The sequence below is a fragment of the Triturus cristatus genome, chromosome 4_1 (assembly GCF_964204655.1).
Source record: "Triturus cristatus chromosome 4_1, aTriCri1.1, whole genome shotgun sequence".
Classification (NCBI taxonomy): Eukaryota; Metazoa; Chordata; class Amphibia; order Caudata; family Salamandridae; genus Triturus; species Triturus cristatus.
The window spans coordinates 579592560-579616308 of record NC_140585.1 but is presented as its reverse complement, the minus strand read 5'-3'; the positions used below and the strand labels follow the sequence as shown (position 1 = coordinate 579616308).

Below are 23749 nucleotides of genomic sequence, written 5' to 3'. Positions count from 1 at the left end.
GTAAGAAGTAAGATAAAGCCAGTTCCAAAGCTTCTCAAGTGTAGCTACTTGAAGATGTACCCTTTCACATTCCAACAATATCATCCTAGAAATTAAAGAACAGCCTTCCATTTCTAGCTATTTTTGCTGCATATCTCACAAGCCAGTCCATTCCTCATACTCTTCTCTCAACTTATCATCATGACCATTCATTTCATTGTCACTGACCTAAAAGTACTATAGCTCTACCACAGACATACATTGAGGGCCTGATTATGTGTTTGACATTCTTGGAATGGGCCGCCATGCCAACGTCCCTCTCAAGATCACAAAACACATAGTCTGTTTGCCTGCTGTATTCCGATTGGAATACATGTTGGGTGGTCCTGTGCAGTGGTCCAATGGGGTGCCTTTCAAAGGCTGGTATGTGAGCCTTAGAAAGGCAGCACTGTGAGACCTCCACAGAGCGCTGCAGCATGGCATGGACTGTGAACCTGGAACAGGCAGTGTATACAGACAGGAGGGCACACCATATACCCTTCTGCATTTATCTCTTGGCCCAGAGGCACCAGGGGTACCTGAAGGGCCCCCTTATTTTCCTCACTGCCATGCTTTTCAGAGCGGGCTCACCACCAAAAAAACTGTAGCAGTACGGAAACTCATAATATGCTTGCCAATGCAGCAGTGGCACCACCAGCATATTGCGGGTGTCAAGCGGCTGCAAGACCGCCAAGGAATGGTGGATCGCTAGCAGTAGCAGTGGTCCTATGGCCGTTCAACCGCCCAAGTCACAATGCGGCAGTCGGACCACCCATGCAGCAGTACCCACACTGCTATCTCGGTTTTATGGTCTACTGGACTGCCAAACTCGGAATCAGGCCCTAAGACTGAGGGCTTTTTCATTGGACGGATGTGGGACAACCACCAAAAAGTGGACGATGCTGCTGGCGCTCTAAATGCCACAGACAGGATATCTGGAACATTATGGCGAGCTCTAAATTGTCTGCTAACCTAAAGAAACAATGCACAAGATTCTGAGGGCCCGATTCACAAAGGTAAACTTGGACGAAAGTCTAACTTCATGACTTTCGGTATTCACAAAGGGCATTTACTACTCGGGCATTTACAAGTAGTAAATGCCCTTTGTGAATACCGAAAGCCGTAAAGTTAGACTTTTGTCTAACTTTACCTATGTGAACCGGGCCCTGAGTCTTTATATCAACATCTAAATCTGTACAGTGATCTGCTACCTGGCAACAGGTGTAGTCCCTGCTTCGACATAGCTCCTAACAAATAGATAAATCACATAACTAATCAAAGCAAATCATTCATTTCTATTTATTTATTTTATTTAATGGATTTGTAGAGCGCCTGTATCACCCCCTGAGGGGTATCTCTGAGCTTAGAACAAGGCTGCTGGCAGGCTGAATAAAAGGAGTTAAAACAAAGTGGATTTAAGAAGTTTCCTAAAGCGAAGATAATCAGGACAGAGCCTCAAATGAATGGGCAGCTGGTTCCAGTAGAGGGGAGCGAGGTATGAAAAGGATTTACCACCTAATCTTGCTTTCCTAATTCTGGGGATATGTAGAAGTGATTTGCTTCCTGATCTGAGAGTTCTTGAGGGAGCGTAAGGCTTAATCTTCCTAGAAATATAGGATGGGCCTTTATTATGTAAGGCTTTGTAGACTGTGCAGCAAACCTTGAACTTAACACGCTAGCGAATTGGAAGCCGATGAAATTTATGTAGTAGAGGGAGAGACGGGGTTTTGAATGGGGAGTTCATAACAAGTCACACAGCAGTATTCTGAACCACCTGTAACCTGCTGAGGGATGATTCATTGGCAGAGACCAGGAGAGCATTGCAATAATCGAGATGACTCATGACCATGGTCTGAATGAGAGTTTTCGAGTATAGTCAGGCAGGAGAGGAAAAACTCAGCGTAACAGACCCAACACATAAAAGCAAGTGAACAATACACGTACCCCGGCACTCATATGTAATATTCTTATGTAATAAGAAATACGGTATTATGCAAAGGATTTCATTGTTATCTCGTACTACTACCGCTTTGACAATTGTACATAAAAGCAAGTGCTAGCAGTGTGAGTGACATGCTCCATTAATGTTAACGCACGATCAAGGCGATTGGACCGGCGGTTATGCTGCGGTCCTTGTGGGCGGTCTTTTCCCGCTACCATGGCGGTCGGGGAGAATTTCCGGCCACCATCCTAATAGGCCCCTTAATTCTTAGGATTTCAAGTTTTTAGAAGTCTTTTGCAACAAAGTTTGCCCTTGTTATAGATCTCCCTTGTTAAGAACATTTAAATATTTTTCATTTGGAATTTAATCAACATATGTGCCTCAAAGTCTCTCATGATATGTACCGGTTGTGTCTCTCAGCAGTCACGTATTAATATACTGTAGGCTGGCATGAATCTCAAGTTGTACATGGTTCTTATTAGGCTCGTAGATCAAAATATAACTAACTTGTGTTTACTTGAAGCAGCTGCTCCTTGACAATCTGCTTGTTGATTTTGGAGTGAGAGTAGGCGCTGCTCTTCCTGTTGATGCCTAAGTAAGGGAACAGAGATGGGTTTTGTCAAAGATCCTATTATTATTATCACTACAAATGAGGGCCCGTAGATCTGTGTCATCTTGTCTTTATCTTATTTACACACTATGATACAAGTTTTGTGGGCATCTCTCTTTCTTTTTGAAACATGGCGGTTGTTCAATGCCTGTAAATATTTTGCTTATATTATAAGAATGTGTCGATTCAATATAATGTAATTGAGTGAGGATAGTTGTAATATACTGCATGAGGATACCCAGTGAAGCTGGATTCTGATTTGCTAAATTTACCTCCAATCAGCAGGTTTCCTTCATTCCTCATTGCAGGTGTCACTTTACAGTAGCCCTACACAGTTGACAATTATTGGCCTACCTGTAGCTTGAAGAGTTTTCTGATTTTAGTTTATCTATTCGCCACATGAAGTGTCCCCTCCCTATTGATAGCAGGAGTCGTTCAGGTCATTGTATGTGCGAGTACAAACTATGATTAGCTTTTCCGCATAAGTTACTCAACAAAAATTGCAGTTACTAAATACTAGTGATTACAGATTTTCAGCACGTCGGACTTTGCAACTTTTGTATCTTTCTCGTTGTTTTGGAATAAGTATTCGAAGTTTGTGAAAAGAAGACTTTTTTCACAACCCGAGTATTATCTGTCCAGCTCGTTCCATGCTGCATCCAAGCTATCTTATTCCCGGGCCGTTAACACGAGTGAGAGCTACTTGGCTCGATGCAGATAAAGCCTACATACATGTCATCATTTTATAGATCTGAAATATGCAGTTCGTCTGTGCTAACTTACTTGTAAAGCACATCAGAGCACCGCAAACCTATTTTCACGGCAAAGATGTTTCTGTTTTCACAGACCTGCTGCTATCCAACAGCTGCATTCCGTTCCCAGGCTCGGCAGAAGGGCTGCATTTTCAGACCTTGCTGCTAGACGAGGAGAGGAGCCGGCTGCTCATTGGTGCCAAGGATCATATCTTCCTGCTAGGTGTGGGTGACGTAACCCCAAGTCTGAAAAAGGTTAGTTTGTTTTGTGCGGCCTGTCTGCCTGTTTATTGGTATCACTGTTTCCTGATCCCTGCAACTAAAATCTAAATGGGTGAAGCTGAGGATCTATTGGAAGTCTGCATAATTCTGCAAGTTTTCCTCCTTCATTATGTAAAATAAAAATGAAGATAATAAAGGACTATGTAAAATTCCTCTATTAAGAATGCAACCTTCCCAATGCCTATAAAAATCATGTAATCGTTTATCAATTCAAGCTTCACAGTGCATGAAGGAACTCCCCGGACAGTACTTGTGAAATGCAGTGACATATGGGACCGAATTTTTTAATAGCTTTCAGTCTGCTTATGGCCGCCACATGCCATCAGTCTATAGCTTGAAATAACATGCATTATGCTGCTGAAAGCCTGTAAGTTCATGAATGTATCATGTCACGTGGCCAAAACAAGTGGTCACTTTCAATTTGGCCGCGTGACAGTCGCGCGTGGATACTCAGCCAGCACTAAACTGTGATCCCTCCACTCACTCACGGGGAGTGCAGAGTCGAAGGCATGTCCCAGTAGCAAGCGAGTGTCGGAATGCAGTGTTTGTCTCCGCTGTATTTAGACGAAGCTTTGCACTGGCTGTGTGCCTTCTGGCTTAGCCCCAACCCTGCAGTGTGTGAATAAACCACACACGTGGCACTTCAAGGGGATGAAGCCTGCTCTTTATTCCCTTGTAAGTATTCTTTGTAAATGTTGTCCTACGACTTTAAGAGATTAAGAGTCCAGCTCACTAGGTAAACAACTTCTTCATTAAGTAAGGAGAACAATTAATTGAAAAACATTTGCTGAAACTTATTTGGAGAAGAGTTGCAGGAATCTCTCCGTTTACGGGTGAAGAGAGACACGCGTGAAGATATGATAGGGCTAGTGTGACTTCATCATTGGTTATACTGCTGCTATATATTCTTCTCAAAGTGTAGAAAGTCTGAAAACATTTAATCTCAATGGTTCTTAACTTCCATGCCCTTTTGAATATTTAGCTATTGTCACAACATTTTATTCCTAGGTCTTCTACGGGCAGAAGAGAGAGGGAACGTAAAAGAGAGTGTCAGAAGGAACTAAAAATATTCAGAGACAAAGAATGAGAATAAGATGTATGGGTAGGGAGATGGAAGGAGAGCAATGCACGTAGGAAGAGAGAGATTAATAGAACTAGAGACAGAAATTCGTTTTCGATAGGGCGTGTGTACTAAACTCATACTATTTATAGCGACATATTCGAAGTTGAATGTCTAATTTTTCAAAGTGCTTGGAGTAGACTTCTTCCATATCAATCTATTCTCATTTACTCAAAATTGTGGCAACCCCAAAAGCTTGAGATTTTTCAAAGGGGAACATTTGACGATTATGCCTCACTTTCTTTCCTGTATAGATCATGACTAACTTCCTGTGAATATACCCTCTCCTCTGATCTCCTTCAGCAAAGATTTAACTTGTAGTTGGAGAGAGCACATTGTACTTTTCACTGTGCCAGTGTTGGTGGTCTCTTGAAGCTCTCCCCCCCCCCCCTAATGGGTATTACCTCCTCATAGATCCAATCATCATTAAAGTCAGTTTCTTTTGGTGCAGATGGGCAGAATTTGTACACTTTATAAACCAACTACCAATATACAAATAGCAATATAAGAATGAGGTCAATTAACATAAAAATTAAGAACATAAATGCTATTAGGTGCTCCTCAGAAATATATGACTATATACGATATAAGATGCAAAATGTAATGTACACACATTGTTTAAAAGCAAAATTAGAAAGGGAAGGGCTTCATATGACACATGTTCACATAGTTTACGTTTAGTTTAACATTGTATTGAAAAATAATGATGGAAAGTACACATATTGTTGAATGAAACAGTGTAACTATTTTTTGTGCAAGAGATTGTTGTTGCATTTTCGAATTGGAACATCACTGGATAAATACATTGACTGGCTTGGATAATGGACATTGCATGATGCACCCATAAGTATCCCCAACGCCACGAAGAACTACATAGTGCTCTACTTTGCAATATCAGTCAATGTGGCACCAATAAAACAGAAAAGATTTTGTGCATACACCAAAATTATACTGAACCGGAAGCCATTAAGTACTCCTTGTATCACTCCACAACATCACAAGTATCTCATGATTTTTGAAAATAAATGTAATAAAAGAAACAGTCTATTGAAATGCTCAGGAACCATAGGTTATAGCCGACTATCAATTGATAGCATATTCTTTGAACCAACCAGTCTTCTCTAACCCTGTGTAGGAAAGTGCCCCTTTTTGACATGGTCAGCCACACTTTTTGCCTGGTATTTTATGCAATTTTGACTGGAAGTGCAATGGTTCCTGCTCTCCAGGTCCCCAGTACCAGATCTCTTTCCCAAAACCATACAATTGTTCCCCAATTGGCAATACCATTCACACCCCTATAAGTTCCTAGTCAATGGTAGCCATGGAAATCTAGTGCATGGGTACCAAAGAGGGACCCTGAGGGCTGCAGCATGTATTGTGCCACCCTAAAGGACCCCTCACCTAACTCATGCAGACTTTCATTTCAGACAGCGTATCTTGGTGCAGACGAAAGTGAAAACACGACATGGCACACAGCCCTGTGTGCCATGCATACAGACACTGCATGCAGTACATGCAAGTCACCCCTACAGTAGACCTAAGAGCCATAAGGCAGGGTGCACTATACTGCATGTGTGGACATATCTGCATGAGCAAATATGCCCCAGTGCTGACCAGTTCAATTACTGCCAGCACATGTGACCAGGGAAGCCATTTTAAGTGCATGTGCTGTACACTAGTAAAAATGAGTTCCCCAGCTACATGATGGCTTAACTGAAACCAAAGATGTTTGGTATCAACCATCTTGTATTAATGAACCCACACTGATTCCCGTGATGGATTTATTAATATATGCACCAAGACAGCACCTTAGAGGAGCCCCCTGAAAACCTACCAACTACTAATGTGCTGGCTGACTGGTCCTGACTAGCCTGCCACCACAGATGAGTTTCTGATCCCCAGGGGTAATGGCCAACGCAGTGAGGAACAAAGCCTGCTCCAGCAGAGGGTGTTTTACATCCCCTTCTAACAGGGTGACCTGCACATTTGCATTCCAAGGCAGGGGGCTTCAAAGAGCCTGCCCCCTATGGTATGCAAATCTGGTTTCCCTCGTAGGGATGCCATCCCCTGACCATGGCCCATTTGGCACCTGGACAGGCGGGAAAATTAGTAGTCATAGAGGTGTGTTCATCCTCAGGCTAGTTCCACCCATAAGGTTGGCTACCTGATGTAGACACAACATTATAGAGTCTGCCATCTTTGTGATGACAAAATTCAGAACTCTAGAATAAGGTTATGCCCACTTCCCATGGTAAGTAGCCAAATAGGGGGCGCAGCTCATTGGCTACTACCCTACAATCCCCTAAAAACCCTAAATGTAGTATTTAGGGGAACCCCTGGCACCAGAAAATCAGATCCTGCTGACCTGAAAGAAGAAGATGGCTGCCAAAGAGTCTGAAGAAGCAAGAACAGAAGACCAGAAACTGACTTGCCACCAACCCTGCTGGTCTGTCTGCTGTCCTTGACATTGGCACCATAGACAACTTGCCTTACAGCTGCCTGTGCCTCCAAAAGCCTGTGAGGACTTCCAGCCTTCAACTAATACCAAGGAACTCTCAGGGGTTGGTGGAGCTGCTTCCCTTCATTCTGGAGGCACCTCAGAAGAGCTGTGAGGTCTCAGGACTGCCCAAAAGCCGACATCAGATAGCACCACTGCACCAATGCCCACTAGCCTGAGTTGAAGTGGGACACCGGTGCCAGCGTGGTCCCCAGACCCTCCAGACTCGAATCCCACCTTCGGTTTCCCAGCTGTGGGCCTCCTAATGTTACCTGCAGCCACTTTGTGCCGTCCCCCTCTACCACAAGTGTCTCCAGTGACAGAAACCCGATGCCTCGGTAGAGCTCTGCACCCAGCCACCCCGGCCCAAGGAGAAGAGGACTAAGTGTGTCCTTATGTCCCTCCGAGCATCGTGAGATCTGAGCCCCCCTGTTGGTTCAACTGGCCTGGCCCCCAAGTCCAAACCTGCAGCCTCTTTATGACTGGACCAATCCCCATTGGCTTTGACGGGGCACCCAATGCTGTATTGTACCTCTGCACCCTGCTGCCCTAGTGTCACACAAGGTGACCTGTTGGTGCTGCCTTGGACCTTGCCCCATTCCCATCTCCAGTCCAGGAATTTGGTCTCATTCATTAGTCACTGTGAAGAACTTGTATGCAGTATCTGTTTTTTCTCCATAGGATAACATTGCCACCTCTGAAAATTGCGCGGTGGTGACTTTTGAAAACTGCAAATATTTCTACCCTGAAATGTACTTACCTGATTGTAATGATTTTGGTGCCAAATATTATATGACGATACGTGTTATTTTTATAAATTGGTGTGCATCTCCTTATTGAGTCATGTGCATCATTTATTGACTGTGTGTGTGCTGCAGATATCCAACACTCCTCCCTGAAATGCCTAAGGCTACTCGACTACACAACCCTCTAAGAAAGCACCTTGGGAATGCTAGAGCAAGCCACTGTCCACTTATGAGGTCTACCTGGACTCTTTGTGCAGTATACCTCTTTTTGGTATACTATATAAAGAGCCAGCTTCCTACACCCAGTAACATCTATGAAAGTGAACTGACACAAGAAATAAAATATTTAATGGTTTAAAAGCACATTCTTCATGATCAGACTGGGCTCAGGCCCTTGTGGGGAATTAACTACACTGGTAGACACCAGAGAGGAATTTTTCATCTCAAAGATCCTGTAGAACATCTCAATGACTTATGATCTGCTTACAACATACAATAATTGAATAGGCTTCCGAAGCTGAAGTAATGTCTGGCAGGATTCTGGAATGGATCTGTACCTCCTTCCGCAAGAGAAGACAAAAGTGATTTGGGACTACGGAACTGAAAATACAAAGGATATGACATAGAGGATCCCATTGGCCTTCCTTTTCACCAACACTGTTCAACATAGAATGCAAAAGGTTTCAGCACTATGTACATTTATGTTGATATAGCATATCAATATTGAACAACAGTAGCCCAATAACGAAGACATCTAGCTCAAGATGTATATTTCATAGAGAAATGTTCTTCTTTATTTTTCACAGGTAGAAGTTCTTTACATTTCACATTTCATGTCCTCATAGCCAACGCATTTCGTCTCCAAGGAGACTTCTTCAGGGCTTTCATGTATGACATACAGTGTTTTTCTTAAAAATTCATATGGTTCGAATTCAATAGTCAACGTTTTCTATAAGTCACCCAGTTCTCGGTAGCGGTATGGTAACCAGCCGCATATGTAGTCAGCATCCAATTTTTTCGCTAAGACAGAGGGGCAGGTTCTTGGTAGTCCACATTGTTAAAGTTTGGAATTCCCTAAATCTGAACTGGAGGGCAGTAGTCAACTAAAAATGCTTCAGAAGACTCTTGAAAAATTAGGTATTCAGTCTGGTTTTTGCCTGAAAACCTGATTTTGAAAGGACTAACAGTAGATGTACGTGTTGACTTTCATTTTTTTTGTCTATTCCTACCCCAAGAATCCCACAGAACATTCACGCTGAACAACTGCAAAGAACTGAAGAACCACAAAGGAGTCATAGAATACATTGTGCAGCCCTAAATGATATGGAGGAATTAATATGCCACCCCCTCGAATTGTGTTACTCTGAATAGTTCCTGACGTCAGTAAGGTGTATTGTGCTATTTTAGAAAACACGTTTCTGATAGTGATACCTCTTTATTTTAAACCAAGCGTTTGTTATCGTAACTGTAGTTCTATACACACATGCAAAGTAATATTTTTTCTACAAGCATATACTCAGTGTAGAATCACCATCAGCTAGTACTTTACACCTTTACACTTTATTAAACGTATTGCATAACCTTACTTTGTCATGATCCAGATATATTTTTAAGTTTGTTATGAAATCATGCTTTAACTTCTCATTCTGTACTGGAGCAGGCTTTGTTGGGCAGTATCTGAATAGCCAGGGTCCAAAGGTATGCCATTTAGGCCAGAAAGATGTCGGTTAGCATCTCCTGGATGGAACCAATCACTTCACTTTGGGCAATAAATATCGGTCTTCAGTTTTTGATCGTTATGATTTGTGAATTATGAAGTGGACTAGGGGCATGTCAAAGTTTTCTTTTCATTGAGCTTTAAGCAAACCATAAAGTAATTGATTTAAACTACAACAGGTTAATATTTTGCTGAAGGTCGGTATCAACTGCATAAAGATTCACAGTTTCCAGATCCTTAGATGTGGCATTCTCTATTTCACAGATTCATTGGCCTGCAGCTAGAGAAAGAGTCGAATTGTGCAAACTGGCCGGGAAAGATGCCCATGTAAGTATACTTGTGAACATGGTTTGGGATGAACCTCTCTGTATTATACACTGGCCTTATGCAAGAGACACATAAACGTGATAGACAAACGGCACGAGGCACAGGGCGAGACAGAAAGAACCTTTCTACTGTTATCTCCACATCTCCAGTACTGACTGTTGCTGCCAAGGCTGAGTGCCTCCTGCACTCCCAGACATTCCAGCCGCCAGCAGGACAGATCCCAACACATTGCTTGTTTTGTCTTATTTGGTGTTGGTTTAAAAAATACATAATGAGATGTCATTCACTGACTATCAGCGATTGCTATCTCTGCAGTGCGCAAGTATGGTCTCAAGTGAACTTGTGACACTGTAGACACTCATTAGGTCATCAGTAACACTATGTTGTAAAGTACGTATCTTTTTTCTGACCGGTTGTAATATGCCAGCAAGTTATAGAGATATGTCAGTGCTATAATACATGCATATGACTTCCACATTTCATTCTGCTTTTTGCATTACTGCAGAGCATACGTCTGCATCTCATCAAATTCACATCTAAAAGCAGACGAGAAAGTTAACACATAGGGGTAGATTTACGGAATCTCCACGCAACGCAGCGCAGCCCCCCACGAGGCTGCGCTGCATTGCGCGACAGAGAGGAAGCAGGAGAGTGACATATTTTAAAAGATTTGGCTCTCTCCTCACCTTTCCCTTGCGCCTGCGCCGATTTCAGCTGCCGTGTGCCATGCACACGCCTTAGCACAGTAGCACTAGGGTGTGTGTGTGACTCTAGCATAGGTATTCTACAGGAAGGCTAACCTTCCTGTGCAAAATACCATACTAGGCATGATGCAAAGTTGGAAAAGGGAGGAGAAATTAAAACATTTCTGCTTCCTTGCTCCTAGTTGAAAAGGGCGCAGTTTTCTCACACTAAACCCAATCTACTGTTTTTAGTAAATTGGGTTTTGCGTGAGAACCGTTGGGTAGTTTCATGGGAACAACCAAGCACTACCCTTGGTACGCCCCCATGGCGCAAAGTAATACGAAGCAGCGTATTTGCACTGCATCGCATTACTTTTACGTTAATTCCAGCACTAAACAAGTTCATCGCTAGAAGGTTAATTAGGAAAAAAAGATTTTGCACCATTTCACATCACTTTTATGATGTAAACACAGTGCAAAATCTTAGTAAATCTCCCCCCTAGACTTATATTTACTGACGATAAATAAGCGTTTTTTGAATTTTCTGTATATCAAGGAATATATATTTACTTACAAAATACTAAATGTTGTCATTCTACATTAGGTTATAAAAGGTGGAGAGCTTCAACAGGTTTGAATATATGGCTCAAATCCTCAAATATCTGGCATATCTTGTCCTTTTAACCCCATATTTTCACCTCATTCACCTTACATATAAGAGTCCTAGAAGTTGTAGTGATCGGAGGGATGGATTTGGATCCCCAGCAGTCAGTAACACTTTTGTCATTGTTTTCTATTATCTTTAGCTGTGTCCACACCTTCATCTAGTAAGCACCCCAGCCACCTTCTACAGGTAAAAAGGGGGACATCTTCTTTTTAAGTGACTATCAACTGGGGCAGACTGCTGTTAGTGCACCCCATCCATATCACACTGCCATACAGAGAAGCACATGTTGGGCACAAGGGGCAATAGGAAGATCAGCCCCAAGATATGGTATCTGTGAGTACTGTATACATGTAATTCATCCATCCATCCACCTACCCATCCATTGTTTATTACTCTGAATCCTCTGCTAATATCCAGTAGAACAGGAGAGCCTCAGATATTCCAAAGTTACCTTGATCGAAAGCACAAGAAGTGCATAATTCTCACTAAAAGTATGCCATTGACAAGGGTCCATTAATGAGGAACAAAGCTCTAGGGCTTTCTTTCAAGTCTCCATAAATAGAACTTGCATGTTGAGACATATTGAACAGCAATTTGAAGACTTCTGACAATACATGAATTTCAGATATTGATTTCAAGGTTTTCAATGAAATTGTTTGCTCAGCTTCAGTACATGACCGAAAAGCAGCTCAAGCTAAATATTTTTGTTGTTGTTGAGTTTTTAGGTTTTGCACAGTGCCTTCACAATTCTGTCAAGTGGAATTTGCTTTATATGGCTAAATGTTGAGGTCTTAGTTCACCTGTATTATACTTAGTATATGATAAGATATTTGTGTGATAATTTTAATGAATACTGCCCAAGATTAGCCTAAAGTCCATAAATATCTGCCCGTGAAGGATTAGAAGAGATTGACTATGCACCCTTCTTTTGGAGTATATTTATTAAATATGTCAGAGTACATGAATAATGAGGATTGGATTGCATTGAGACATCACTAAAGACTTAAATGATACAGTAGAGGGAAGGAAATTAACTTCTTGATTTAATGTTTCTAAATTGCCATCTTAGAGTGAATTTGGCATGCTAAGAAGAAAGTGGGGCCTAACAAGTTACAAAGGTGGTTTTAGTACAACTAGATGCAAAGAGAAGAGAAATTGACCTCCCGACACCCCTGCGCCCCCCACCCGTATTCTGTATTCAACATTTACTTAGCAGAGAGGAATTCAGTCAAATAACAATATGAAAAGTTTTGTTTTCAAAGTAAAATTTTACATATTAAAGACATAACAGAAGAGACATTGTAAGCATAAGTCAGTAGGATAGAAGCTTCACAAACATTCACAAAATACCCTCATGGTTTAGTGTCTTTTATTTTTTTTCTGAGATTCAAAAGTAAAATTGTATTGAGGAGATATGCAATTACACTGGCAAAGATACAAAAGATACTCACCATGCATATACCCAGAATGTTAAATGCAAAATGTTTGTCTTTTATATCTGATTGCTTTCAATTGGGCCCCAGGTTTGTTTCATTGCATTGTGAATGAAAATCAAAGCATAAACGCTTACAACTGTCACATTCAGCTGCCAAATATCATTCTTGCTGATTTTGTCATTTTCGACTAGTGCTAGACGACAACAATAGTGGAAAACAAGTGAATTAGTGATACCATATGCCAGACAAGACTCTGGTCAATATAGGAACTTACAAGTCCTAGACAAGATGGTAGACACAATTACCACCCACTGCAAGCAGTCCCCACCTCGTTCCTGATACAAGCATCACCTGTGGCTTGAATGTGCCAAGTGCCACAAACTTTCATTGGACCATCATTATGTCATTGAGGTGCTCACCTGACATTTCTCCCCGCAAAATCTGGAATCCCTCACATCAAACCTCAATAGGCCGCTCTATTGGCCACATTGGAAATAGTACCATGGTTGATTGGCAGCAGCTCGTTACCCAGCACATATTACATGACAGCAATGCCCAGCAGCATTCGAAAGTCTGTTTGCAGCCTAGCGGAGGTTCCTGCAACTGATGATGCTGACGGTAGACGTTCCTTGAGGCTGATGCTCATTGCTTCTTCAGCACTTTCGAAGATGCCAGATAGGATTAGAGAACACATGGTGAAGGTGTCTGCCTCCACATTTAATGTGCATGTTGATTTCCCTTTGTTAGCTGCCGTGCATCACTGAAGATGTACCCTGCAATAGGAATTTCTGTATTGTGGCACGAGCATCTTCAAAAATACACCCAGCAAATGGCCCTAGCTCTGATGTCACAGCTAGAGCATGCGCTCCACTAGTACAGACGTGCTCCTCCCTCAACTTAAAGGGCTAGACTGGAAAGTCTATTACATTGAACCTGTCATAAAAATATCTGATTCACCAAAATTTGGCACAATTATGAGTTTTGGAGTACCATGCCTCCTAGCTTCTGTCCTACCAGTGCTACCCTTCATGTTCCCCAGGTCCCAATACCTGTGATGATCCTAATCCGCAGTGGCCTGGTGGCGCTATCATTCAGTGCCGTCACTGTATCTGCCTTCCTCTTCATACTACATTAGACCTCCTTGGCCATGTGAGTCACATGGCCAGTGAGAGAGAGGGAAGCATGTTTAGAGGCGCAGGATGATGGTGTGACGTCTGCCTCACCCTGCCTCCTTAGCCATGCTTCCCTTTCTAGCCCTATGCTTCCATGCCTGGTGAGCCATCCTCTCCCCTGCACCTCCCTGCCACCAATTCCCCTCTGCTCCCCCCCCACGCTTCAACGCCCCCTTACTTTCGCACTATGTTGCATCTCCGTGGTTTACGCCCCTTGTTCCTTCATGGCCATTATTATGTACCCTGTACCCTGTGCCCTGGTGTGCACCCTCCACCCCTTTCCGATGCCTGCTTCCATTCTCCTATGCTTTCTAATGCTTGTTAAATATGTCTGTTGATGTTTAACAGTCTTATAATGTTTATGGTATTTATTTCTTTTAAAAAACGTTCTTCTCTTTTAAAGAACATTTAAATTGACTTCAAGAGCATAACATTTAGACGGTCGTTTAATCAGTGAACAAAAACACAAGTTCATTTAAGGGAACAGGCAGTGTAATAATAAATTTAGATTGAAATGTTTAACATACAATCCAAACATTGGTGTAATGGAAGAGGGATGAAAATCTAGTCAGACATCGTAAACTGGTGCGAATAATCCCACCACATGAAGGTTCCACTCACGCATTCCCTGGAATGCCCGTTGCAAGTATGCATTGTGCCAGCGCAGTCACAAAACCATCACTCAAGATGAGGTTAACCTATAGCAGGCCGACATCTGCGCTGCCACCCACTAGGCTGAGCGTGGAACTGGCAAGGCACGCCCTTTGTTGAACATTTTTCATGTTTGAAAAACATTTACATTGCCAAACACTATATATACACAGCCAGAGCACTCATTGGTGTAGACTATATGTTATGTATGTAGACTGTTTTCACCCTAAGTATAATGTTGAAATTCATTGCATCAAGCTACATTAAGATTTATATTTCTTATTTTCAAATTCTAATTGTGATAAAGTTCTCCAACTATTGAAAGACATTTTTTTTTCATAATAACTTGTCATGCGTGGTTTAGCACACGCCCCATTAGAAAACAGATTTAATATATTTACCTTGGTACGGATCTCAACTAATCAGTCACTATGTGTGGGTCAGTCTGGCCATTCATCAAACGAGAGTGAAACCAGGGATACATTATATGTACTGTACAAGTATGTCCTCCTGCTGTAGAAGGAGAATATTTCGTTTATGCTTCCAAAAATGTTATCAGTGCTTGAATGCAGTAGGCATCATGTTGTCTGAAAATGAAAAATCATACAGATTCACATAAGAAGATGCAGATTATTTGAATAGTTCGCTATATGAATAAAATGCATATTTTAAAGAGCATGATTATTTGGTGTACTCTTTCTTTCGGATCATTTCTTAAATGCTGTTTTCACTGTAGACAGAGTGTGCGAATTTCATCAAAGTTCTTCAGCATTTCAACAAGACCCACGCGTACGCCTGCGGCACCGGGGCGTTCCACCCGCTCTGCGGTTACGTCGAACTGGGAACGCACAAAGAGGTAATTCTAAACATGTTTCTCACATTAGAAAGGCATGGAAAGAAAGAGAGATTGTGTCACCCAAAGCGAGCCGCCACCACGTCCTATAAACAAAAGAAAAGCTGTTTAGGTTCACAAGGCATTTAAATATGCGCGCCCAGGCTCTGACGCCCATAGACGCAACACTTTCAAGCGCCAAGCCCTCAGCCAAGTAATAGTTAATATAAAAAGATGGATGGAAAAGGTTTAGAAAAGATTTATTATGTGATAAATACGTTTAGTCCAGATGTTTGATTTTAACAGGTTTGTAACCCCAGTTCCTCCTTCGTCTTCCTGCCCTTGGCTGTTTTCTGTGGCCATCAATGCTGCGCGCTGCACCTTCCAGGAAGGATGGGAGACCTGTTTCCTTTCTATGGGCCCTGCCAAGAGACTCTTTGTACCTTTGTCAGAGGTTAATGGACCAGGGGCGTGTAGAGCTCTCAGCCTGGGAACACAACTTGCATGTTTAAAAACAACACGTTGTGATCCAAGATAGAGCAGATTCGCATTTATTTGCTGAACACTTTTTTCATTCTAAAGAAAAACATGTCGTTTATAGTTATATGTGCTAAGATATTTTCTAACTTATGTTCTAAATTCAATAATCATAAGACAACACCCGATATTCATGGCCACTGTCATCTTCCGGAAACAGTAGAGCTAGCACATTGACAACGATGATCTGCTGTTTGGAATTTGAACCTGGATATTCACCAGTAAGGAGGCATAGATTCCATACAGGCATTTGCAAGAACAGTGGTGATGTGAAGGGAAAGCCACTGTTAACAGGCTCAGCAGACATCTTCCATCTGAAAACAAACTCGTTTATTCACAGGAAACTGTTTTCCGGCTGGACACACACAACTTGGAGTCTGGCCGCCTGAAATGCCCCTTTGATCCGCAGCCACCGTTTACTTCAGTCATGACAGGTAAGACCGGTCTTATACTGACTGGTAAGTTTAGAGTTGGTGTCCATTCTGTGTTTGCTTTACACATAATTGAAAACTATGATTTCCTGTAAGGCACCCAGCAATGTAAAGCTTTTTTTAATTTTTTTAATACGCACTAAAAAGCTATAAACCAATATATGGAGTGCCAAAAAGTGATAGAGACACAGAAATGTTATAAATATTTTTTATTCAAAGGTCGAGCAGCACCTTTTCTTCTTTAAGTATTCCAATATCTTGAAACACTATTGGAAAACTTAAAGAAGAAAAGGTGCTACTCGAAACCTTGTCTAAAAAAGACTTACAACATTTATGTGTCTCTATCAGTCAAAGAAGATTCTTTTTATTCACAATTAGGACTTCCTTGCCCTAAGGTAACTATAACTCACGCCCTCGCCATGCACTACTAATACCCCACATATTACATAACTCCTGACCAGTGGTGGTCGGCATAGCTCGTGGGTGGCACGGCGGGCACGAGGGGGCTCATGCGGGGGCTCACACATGTTGAAAATAGAATGAAAAAATATTAATAAAAGATAAACTTACCTTTCCGGGGCATGCAGGCTGCATTACAGCCTGCATGGAGAATGGGGAAAGTGCTCATGAATGATTTGGGCGGCCCGAGAAGGCAGAACAAACAGTCGTTGCACACTTAGCACTGGGCAAACCACTCCTCCTCTGCCCTACTCCAAGAGTAGAGCAGCCACGCCCACCCACTCGCAAAGCAGCAAGATGCAGCATGAAATGATAAAAACGCAAAGTTATTATCATTTTATGTTTTTGGTTCGCACTGCTTAAAAGCAGTGAGGCGATGCTCCTCCGCCACAGTGGAGTAGCCACCACTACTCATGACATCTTCTATGACATCACTTATAATATCACTGCAACATTTGCAGTCAATTATTGATGAGAAAACTGTGCATGGCAGGGGCAGGAGTTATAGTTATGTTAGGGCACAAGTTATAGTTACTTAAGATAACTATAACTGCTGAATTTCTATGGTTTTGTGTTTGTAAAATCTGAACCTAACTATAACGTTCCTGTAACCTTTGTTTTTTTCTCTGTGAATATATATATATATATACGTCATGGCGGTGCTGCGTGGTGTTTTGATGAAATAAAGAACCCTGCACGAAGCTTCTGGGTCCGTGTTCGTCTTTCCAGGTCTAGTTGGAAGTACTAGATGGAGTTCTCTGCATATATATATATGTATATATTTTCACTTAAAAAAAACAAAGGTTACATAGACATTATAGTTAGGAAATAGAATTAAAGAAAGCCTTAAAATTTCACTGAAAAAACCAAAGGTTCCCAAAATATAGATGGCAGTATTAGGTCCGCTGACAATGGTGTATAAAAAGATACCCTAGGAATATGAAAAAAAATTCTGACAGTAATCCATACCCCAAAAGCAGCCCCAAGGATTATAAAGCGAGTCCTTTTATAATAGCTACCATCAAGCCTACGAAACAGAGAATTATATGTTTCAGAGCCAAGAACCATCTGGTAGATAGAAGGTGCCTCTGCCGGGTTGCTAATTTCTTCCCCAGACAATAAAATACGCATATTAACCAACAGACAGGCTAGATGGTAGAGAAGAAAATCTGGTACAGCCCAGCCGCCCCTGTCCAATGGAAGAGTCATAAATCGAGCTGCTCTCCGAGGTTTCCCAGGAGCCCAGAGATACCTAGCACAAAATGATTGAAGATATTGAATCTGAGGTTTAGGTATCCCTAAGGGGACCGCTCTAAAAAAATACATCACCCTAGGTAAAACCACCATTTTCAAGAAATTGGATCTCCCAACTAAGGAAAGGTGCAGGCTCTCCCAACTCTCCAATGCAGCCTTGGTTTTGCACATAATAAGGTCCCAATTAACCTGAACTAGTTCGTTTAGGCATGGTCTGATTTTAATGCCCAGATAAGTAGCTTCCTCAACTACTCTATCGTCACTGACCAGAGTACGGTCTGTACAGACAATTTGGGTTTTGGTAGTATTTAAATTATAGCCTGACAAATTTACCAGCTAAATTTTCTATTTCAGGCAGAGCCGAATCTGGGTCAGCTGTTAAGACCGCGATGTCGTAGGCATACGCCAATACTGAACAATGCTCATGATACACCATAAAGGGAGGAATATGGTGGCTTAGGTCTAACATATTAATAAAAGGGTTAATATATAGGGCAAACAGGAGCGGAGAACACGGGCACCCCTGTCGCGTACCTCTGGATATCAAGATATCCTTGGAGCTATATCCCATTGTGCAGATCTTGGCAGTGGGCAACTGATACAGAACCTTCAAAGCCCGGACGAACCCCTGGCCAAATCCCATGCGTTGAAGAACCCCCCCATAGGAAGTTCCAGGCCACGCGGTCGAATGCCTTCTCGGCATCGAGCAGGACAATTCCTAGAGTCTTAGACTCGGCCTGCGCGATGTCGAGGAGGGTCACGACTCGGCTTATATGATTAACCGTCCCCCGTCCCGGAATAAAGCCATGTTGCCTTATCGAAACCAGGGGAGAGATGACCTTCGCCAACCTATTAGCGAGCATTTTTGCGTAAAACTTACCATCACAATTGACCAGCGAGATTGGATGATATGACCCGGGGAGATCCGCAGGCTTGTCCTTCTTCTTAAAAATAATTATATTAGCCTCCCTCCAGGTCCGAGGGGCGACACCCAAACGAGCTGCTTGAAACGTAGCAAGCATGTCTTCCTTAAGGTACTGAAAAAAAAAATTATACACTTCGATAGGAAGTTTATCAGGACCAGCGGCCTTGCCACCGACCATAATATTCAGGGCTTGTTCCAGCTCGTCACTAGTGAAAGGACTATTTAAAATCTCAGTGTCCTCACATCCCAACTGTTTCCATGGCAGAGAGGGAAGTCCTAAATCTAGAGGGAGATCAGCTGGCCCTTGCTCATTGTACAGATCCGAATAGAAGGCGTCAAAAACCTTCAAAATTTCTTGTGGATCATGCACCATTGAATCTCCACTGTTTTTAATAGCTTGAATTCTTTGCTGGGCTTCTCTGGATCTAATCTTCTGGGCAAGGCACCTGCCTGTAGCTTCCCATATTCATAACATTGTTTCTTGTAAACCTGGTATTTATATGCAATTTCTTGGGACCATGTGAGATTTATATTCGATTTACATTGCGCAAGCTTATCTAGAACCTCAGTTAAATCAATACCCGCTGTTATATCACAGGACAGCCTTTCTTCAGCAAATTTGAGTTGACTATATTTTTCCAAAATAGCACCCACCCTTAGCCTGTTTTTGTACAAAGAGACCATAACTGAGCACTTTGCCTCTAAGACAGGCTTTGAACGCGTCCCAGACCATATCACATGACACAGATTGCCTGTTTATTTGAAAAAAATCTTGTATCCAGCCCTTCATGTGGTTGACAAATGTAGGGTCAAGTAAAAGTTTCCTATCCATAGTGAAAACTTTGGAGGTCTTAGGGGTCACCATTTTAGGAATACTGATCACCACTGGAGTATGATCAGACGTAACCCTAGGATAGACCTGGATCGTAGAGTCAGAAGCCCACGCTAGAGATGTAAAAAATAATCTAATCGTACCAACTTATTATGGGGGGGATGAAAAAAAAGTAAATCCTGGTTCTTGAATATGTAAAATAGCACAGACATCTATTAGCCAATGGTCGATAAGCAGATGGCTTAATGCTTTAAAAACTTTGGCCTTTCTGCTCTTATAATCCTGCATCCCTGATTGTAAGATATTACCCGACAGATTAATATTCAGGTCCCCACATAAAATTAATGGTGTGTGCCATAATGCAAGCTCGCCGTTCAAATATTCCAAAACCAAAGCTTCGTCCAGATTCGAACCATAAACTGTGCATATAGTAAATCTTGCATCCACAACTAGACATTCTAAAATAGCCCAAATTGTTTTGGAATGGAGAATGAAAGGTATTATACAGCTGGGGGACTTTTTTTCATCAGATGGGGTGTGTACTCCTTTTTCTAATCTAAGGGATAAATATAAAATACCGAACACCCAGTTTTTTAAGTTCTTACAGATCCGTGATTTTCTAAATAAGCATGCCTCAGCTTTAACCCCTTACAGAATAGTTGATGCTATCAGTTGTGAGGAAAGGATAGGGTCTTTATATCAAATAATGTTAGCAAGTAGGGCTGATGACCTTGTTAAAGTCAACGTTAGGTGGAGAGATGCTTTGGGAGCTAATTTGAGCTCCGTGGAAAGCTCCATTAAAATCGCTCGGAAAGTCTGTCTCGCTGCGTCTTTGCAGGCGCAGCATTATAAAATGGTTTTTAACCTCTACCATACTCCCGCTATAATGTTGAAATGGGGTAGGACAGGGAATAGTTTGAACGACGGGAAATGTTTTCGCTGCAGGACAGACAATGCTGACATTGTACATATATTTTTTGCATGCTCCAAGCTTTGTCAGTTTTTGGGCCATATTGAAAGATTTTTGTCAGCAGTCATTGGAAACCCGGTCCGAATATCTGCCACCATGATGTTATTAGGGACGGGGAGGAACTAAATGATGATCAACCTTTGTTCAGATTTCGTTATTTAATTTTTATTGCGACAGCAGTAGCACGACTTTGTATAGCTGCCTCTTGGCTGCAGGCTGAGGCACCCCCATTCGAAATGTGGCGAGCCAAGTTTTATAATATCTTTAATTTGGAAGTTAGTCTATACTCTGTCAAAAAACCCAGCAGGCGCAAATTTGGTCTTGCTATGTGGAAAGCCATGATTGACTACATTGGAGGGTAGTATCTTTTGTGAGTTTATGTTCTGTGTTTGTTTTTTTCCTTATCTTTCTATTCTGTCTACATGTGGTGAACTATTTGTAATGTACCAATTCTACCCCTACTATTATTATTATTATGTTGTTCTCCTTCTTCTATTGTATGGTTTCTTCATTGATACTGTGGTTCAATTAAATTATTTTTTTTTTAAACAAAAAAACCCCCAAAAAAACAAATGTTACAGGAACTTTATAGTTAGGCTCATATTTCACACATACAAAATCATAGAAATTCTACAGTTATAGTTACCTGAGCTAACTATAACTTACACCCCCGCAATGCACTGCTTATGACCTCACATAATGCATCACTCATGACATGGTCAGTGACATTACTTGACATCTCAAATGACATCACTGATGACAACATCCTCAGAACCACTCACACACTCACACCACCATAGAACCTCTCATACACCCATACAACCCCTCACATACCCGTTCACAGATCCATTCAACCACGCACACGTCCACTGACTCATCCATCCTTTTCCTCATGCAATTTCCTGTAGGGATTTTAGACTTGACTACAGCCCAAACCGCTGAACGGAACTACACCAAATTTGGCAGCAGTTAGATCTTGGACCAGAAAGAGTGCTTTTTGTAGTGTAGTGTAAATATGTTCAGTAGTTTCAGAGTTATTAAAGAAAAAAGCTTTATGTATATCTAAAGATGTGAATCCTCCGACAGATCTCAAAATGAGATCTTATTTGCTGTAACCATTTCAGCCAGGAAGTGGTGGCAGGCATCTTAGGACTCTGGACTCGGCACGAGTCCTAAGAAAAAAGGTTAAAAAAAAAAAACACATTGTTGCAAGGTGGGAATACACCAACCTCCTAGGCCTGATTTTTCAATTTTGGCCTGGGGACCCCATCCCCCTGGGTCCTGGCCACAACTGCAAAGTGTAAGGGGCCATGCAGCCCCTGAATGGCTCTGGGGAAGATTCCCCCAGGACTGGCTCAGGCTATAGCCTGTGGACCTCACCCCCAGGACATAGCAGTCTCCCTACCCTCGCTGGTGCAGGTAGGGATATCTGTGTTTACTTTCACATGGTGGGAGCAATTTGCAAACTCCTGCCATGTCTGCTCCCAGACGAAAGGAACATGAAAACTCGACTCGGGCGACTGGAAGGCTTTGCGCGATTTAAGTACAGGAGGTGCCCAGAGCCATTGAAAAAGCGGCTGGAGCACATGTGGGCCAGCCAGGCAGGTCACGAACCATGCGGTGGTCGGTGCGGGCGGCAGTGCCCCCGAGAGGATGAAGGTCGGTGCGGGCGGCGGTGCCCCAGTAGCCATTATGGGAATAAGACAAAGGGGGTAAGAAACAGGGCTGTGCTAAATTTGTTTACAGCCACTTCAATTTACTGAAAAGAGATGCAGCCATCTCATTCAAATGTTTAAATGAGCCCCCAGAGCTTATAACCCAAGAGGTATGGCTCCGAGTAATTGCGAGGTTGGGCGAGCCATAAAAATGCAACCTGAAATGCTCTCACAGGAGCACTCCCCACAGACGAGCAGGGAGACATGGCTATGCCAACAATTGATGGTGCTCGCTCAATCTCTCCACCATATTCAGAATACTTCCATAAAAATAACAAGCATTGGCATAGCCAATAGGTCTCGCCTTTGGGAACTTATAAGTGTTTAGCCAGAGATATTGACTTTACCTATGTCTTTAAGCTGTGCTGTACAGAAGTTTGCAGCATGCTGAAAAGTTATAATAAAGAAGTGTCAGAAGCATTTTTGTTACCTTAGATATGACCAAAAAAGCATTATGTACAACTAAACGACCATATTAAGAAAGTATTAAAAATAATGTCTTGAGTTTTTTTGTCCTTCCAATGCTGGCAACTTGTATTTGCCTGTCCCAATGGTTACTTGTTGTGTTTTTTTTGTTATAGGGGGCATAAATACCAGGAGGGTGAAGGTCAGTCAGTCAGTCAGTGAGAGTGAGTGAGAGAGTCAGTCAGTCAGTGAGAGTGAGAGAGTTAGTCAGTCAGTGAGAGAGTGAGAGAGTCAGTCAGTGAGAATGAGAGTCAGTCTGTGAGAGTGAATGAGAGTGAGAGAGTGAGTCAGTCAGTGAGTGAAAGAGTCAATGAGATAGTCAGTCAGTGAGAGTGAGTCAGTCTTTAAGCGAGAGTCAATCTTTAAGCGAGAGTCAGTCTTTTAGCGAGAGTCAGTGTTTTAGCAAGAGTCAGTCAGTCAGTGAGAGAGAGTGTCAGTCAGTGAAAAGAGTCAGTCAGTGAGAGAGAGTCAGTCAGTGAGAGAGAGTCAGTCAGTGAGAGAGAGACAGTCAGTGAGAGAGAGTCAGTCAGTGAGAGAGTCAGTTAGTGAGAGAGAGTCAGTGAGAGAGTCCGTGAGAAAGAGTTTGTAAGAGAGTCCGTGAGAGAGAGTCAGTCAGTGAGAGAGAGTCAGTCAGTGAGAGAGAGTGAGTGAGTGAGTGAGAGTGAGTCACTCAGTGAGAGAGAGTGGTAGAGTGCGTCTGAGAGAGTGA

The 23749-nt window shown here is 42.3% G+C and overlaps 1 protein-coding gene across 2 annotated transcripts in view; it reads left to right on the top strand.

Annotated features, from left to right (window-relative positions):
• Nucleotides 1-23749, top strand: part of SEMA3D (semaphorin 3D) — a 375590-nt gene that overhangs the window by 140548 nt on the left and 211293 nt on the right. For both annotated transcript variants that reach the window (XM_085652905.1, XM_085652906.1), the window contains exons 3-6: nucleotides 3417-3577; nucleotides 9949-10011; nucleotides 15357-15476; nucleotides 16330-16423. In XM_085652905.1, coding sequence (XP_085509031.1) covers nucleotides 3417-3577; nucleotides 9949-10011; nucleotides 15357-15476; nucleotides 16330-16423 — 438 coding nt within the window. The remainder of the gene's footprint in view (nucleotides 1-3416; nucleotides 3578-9948; nucleotides 10012-15356; nucleotides 15477-16329; nucleotides 16424-23749) is intronic.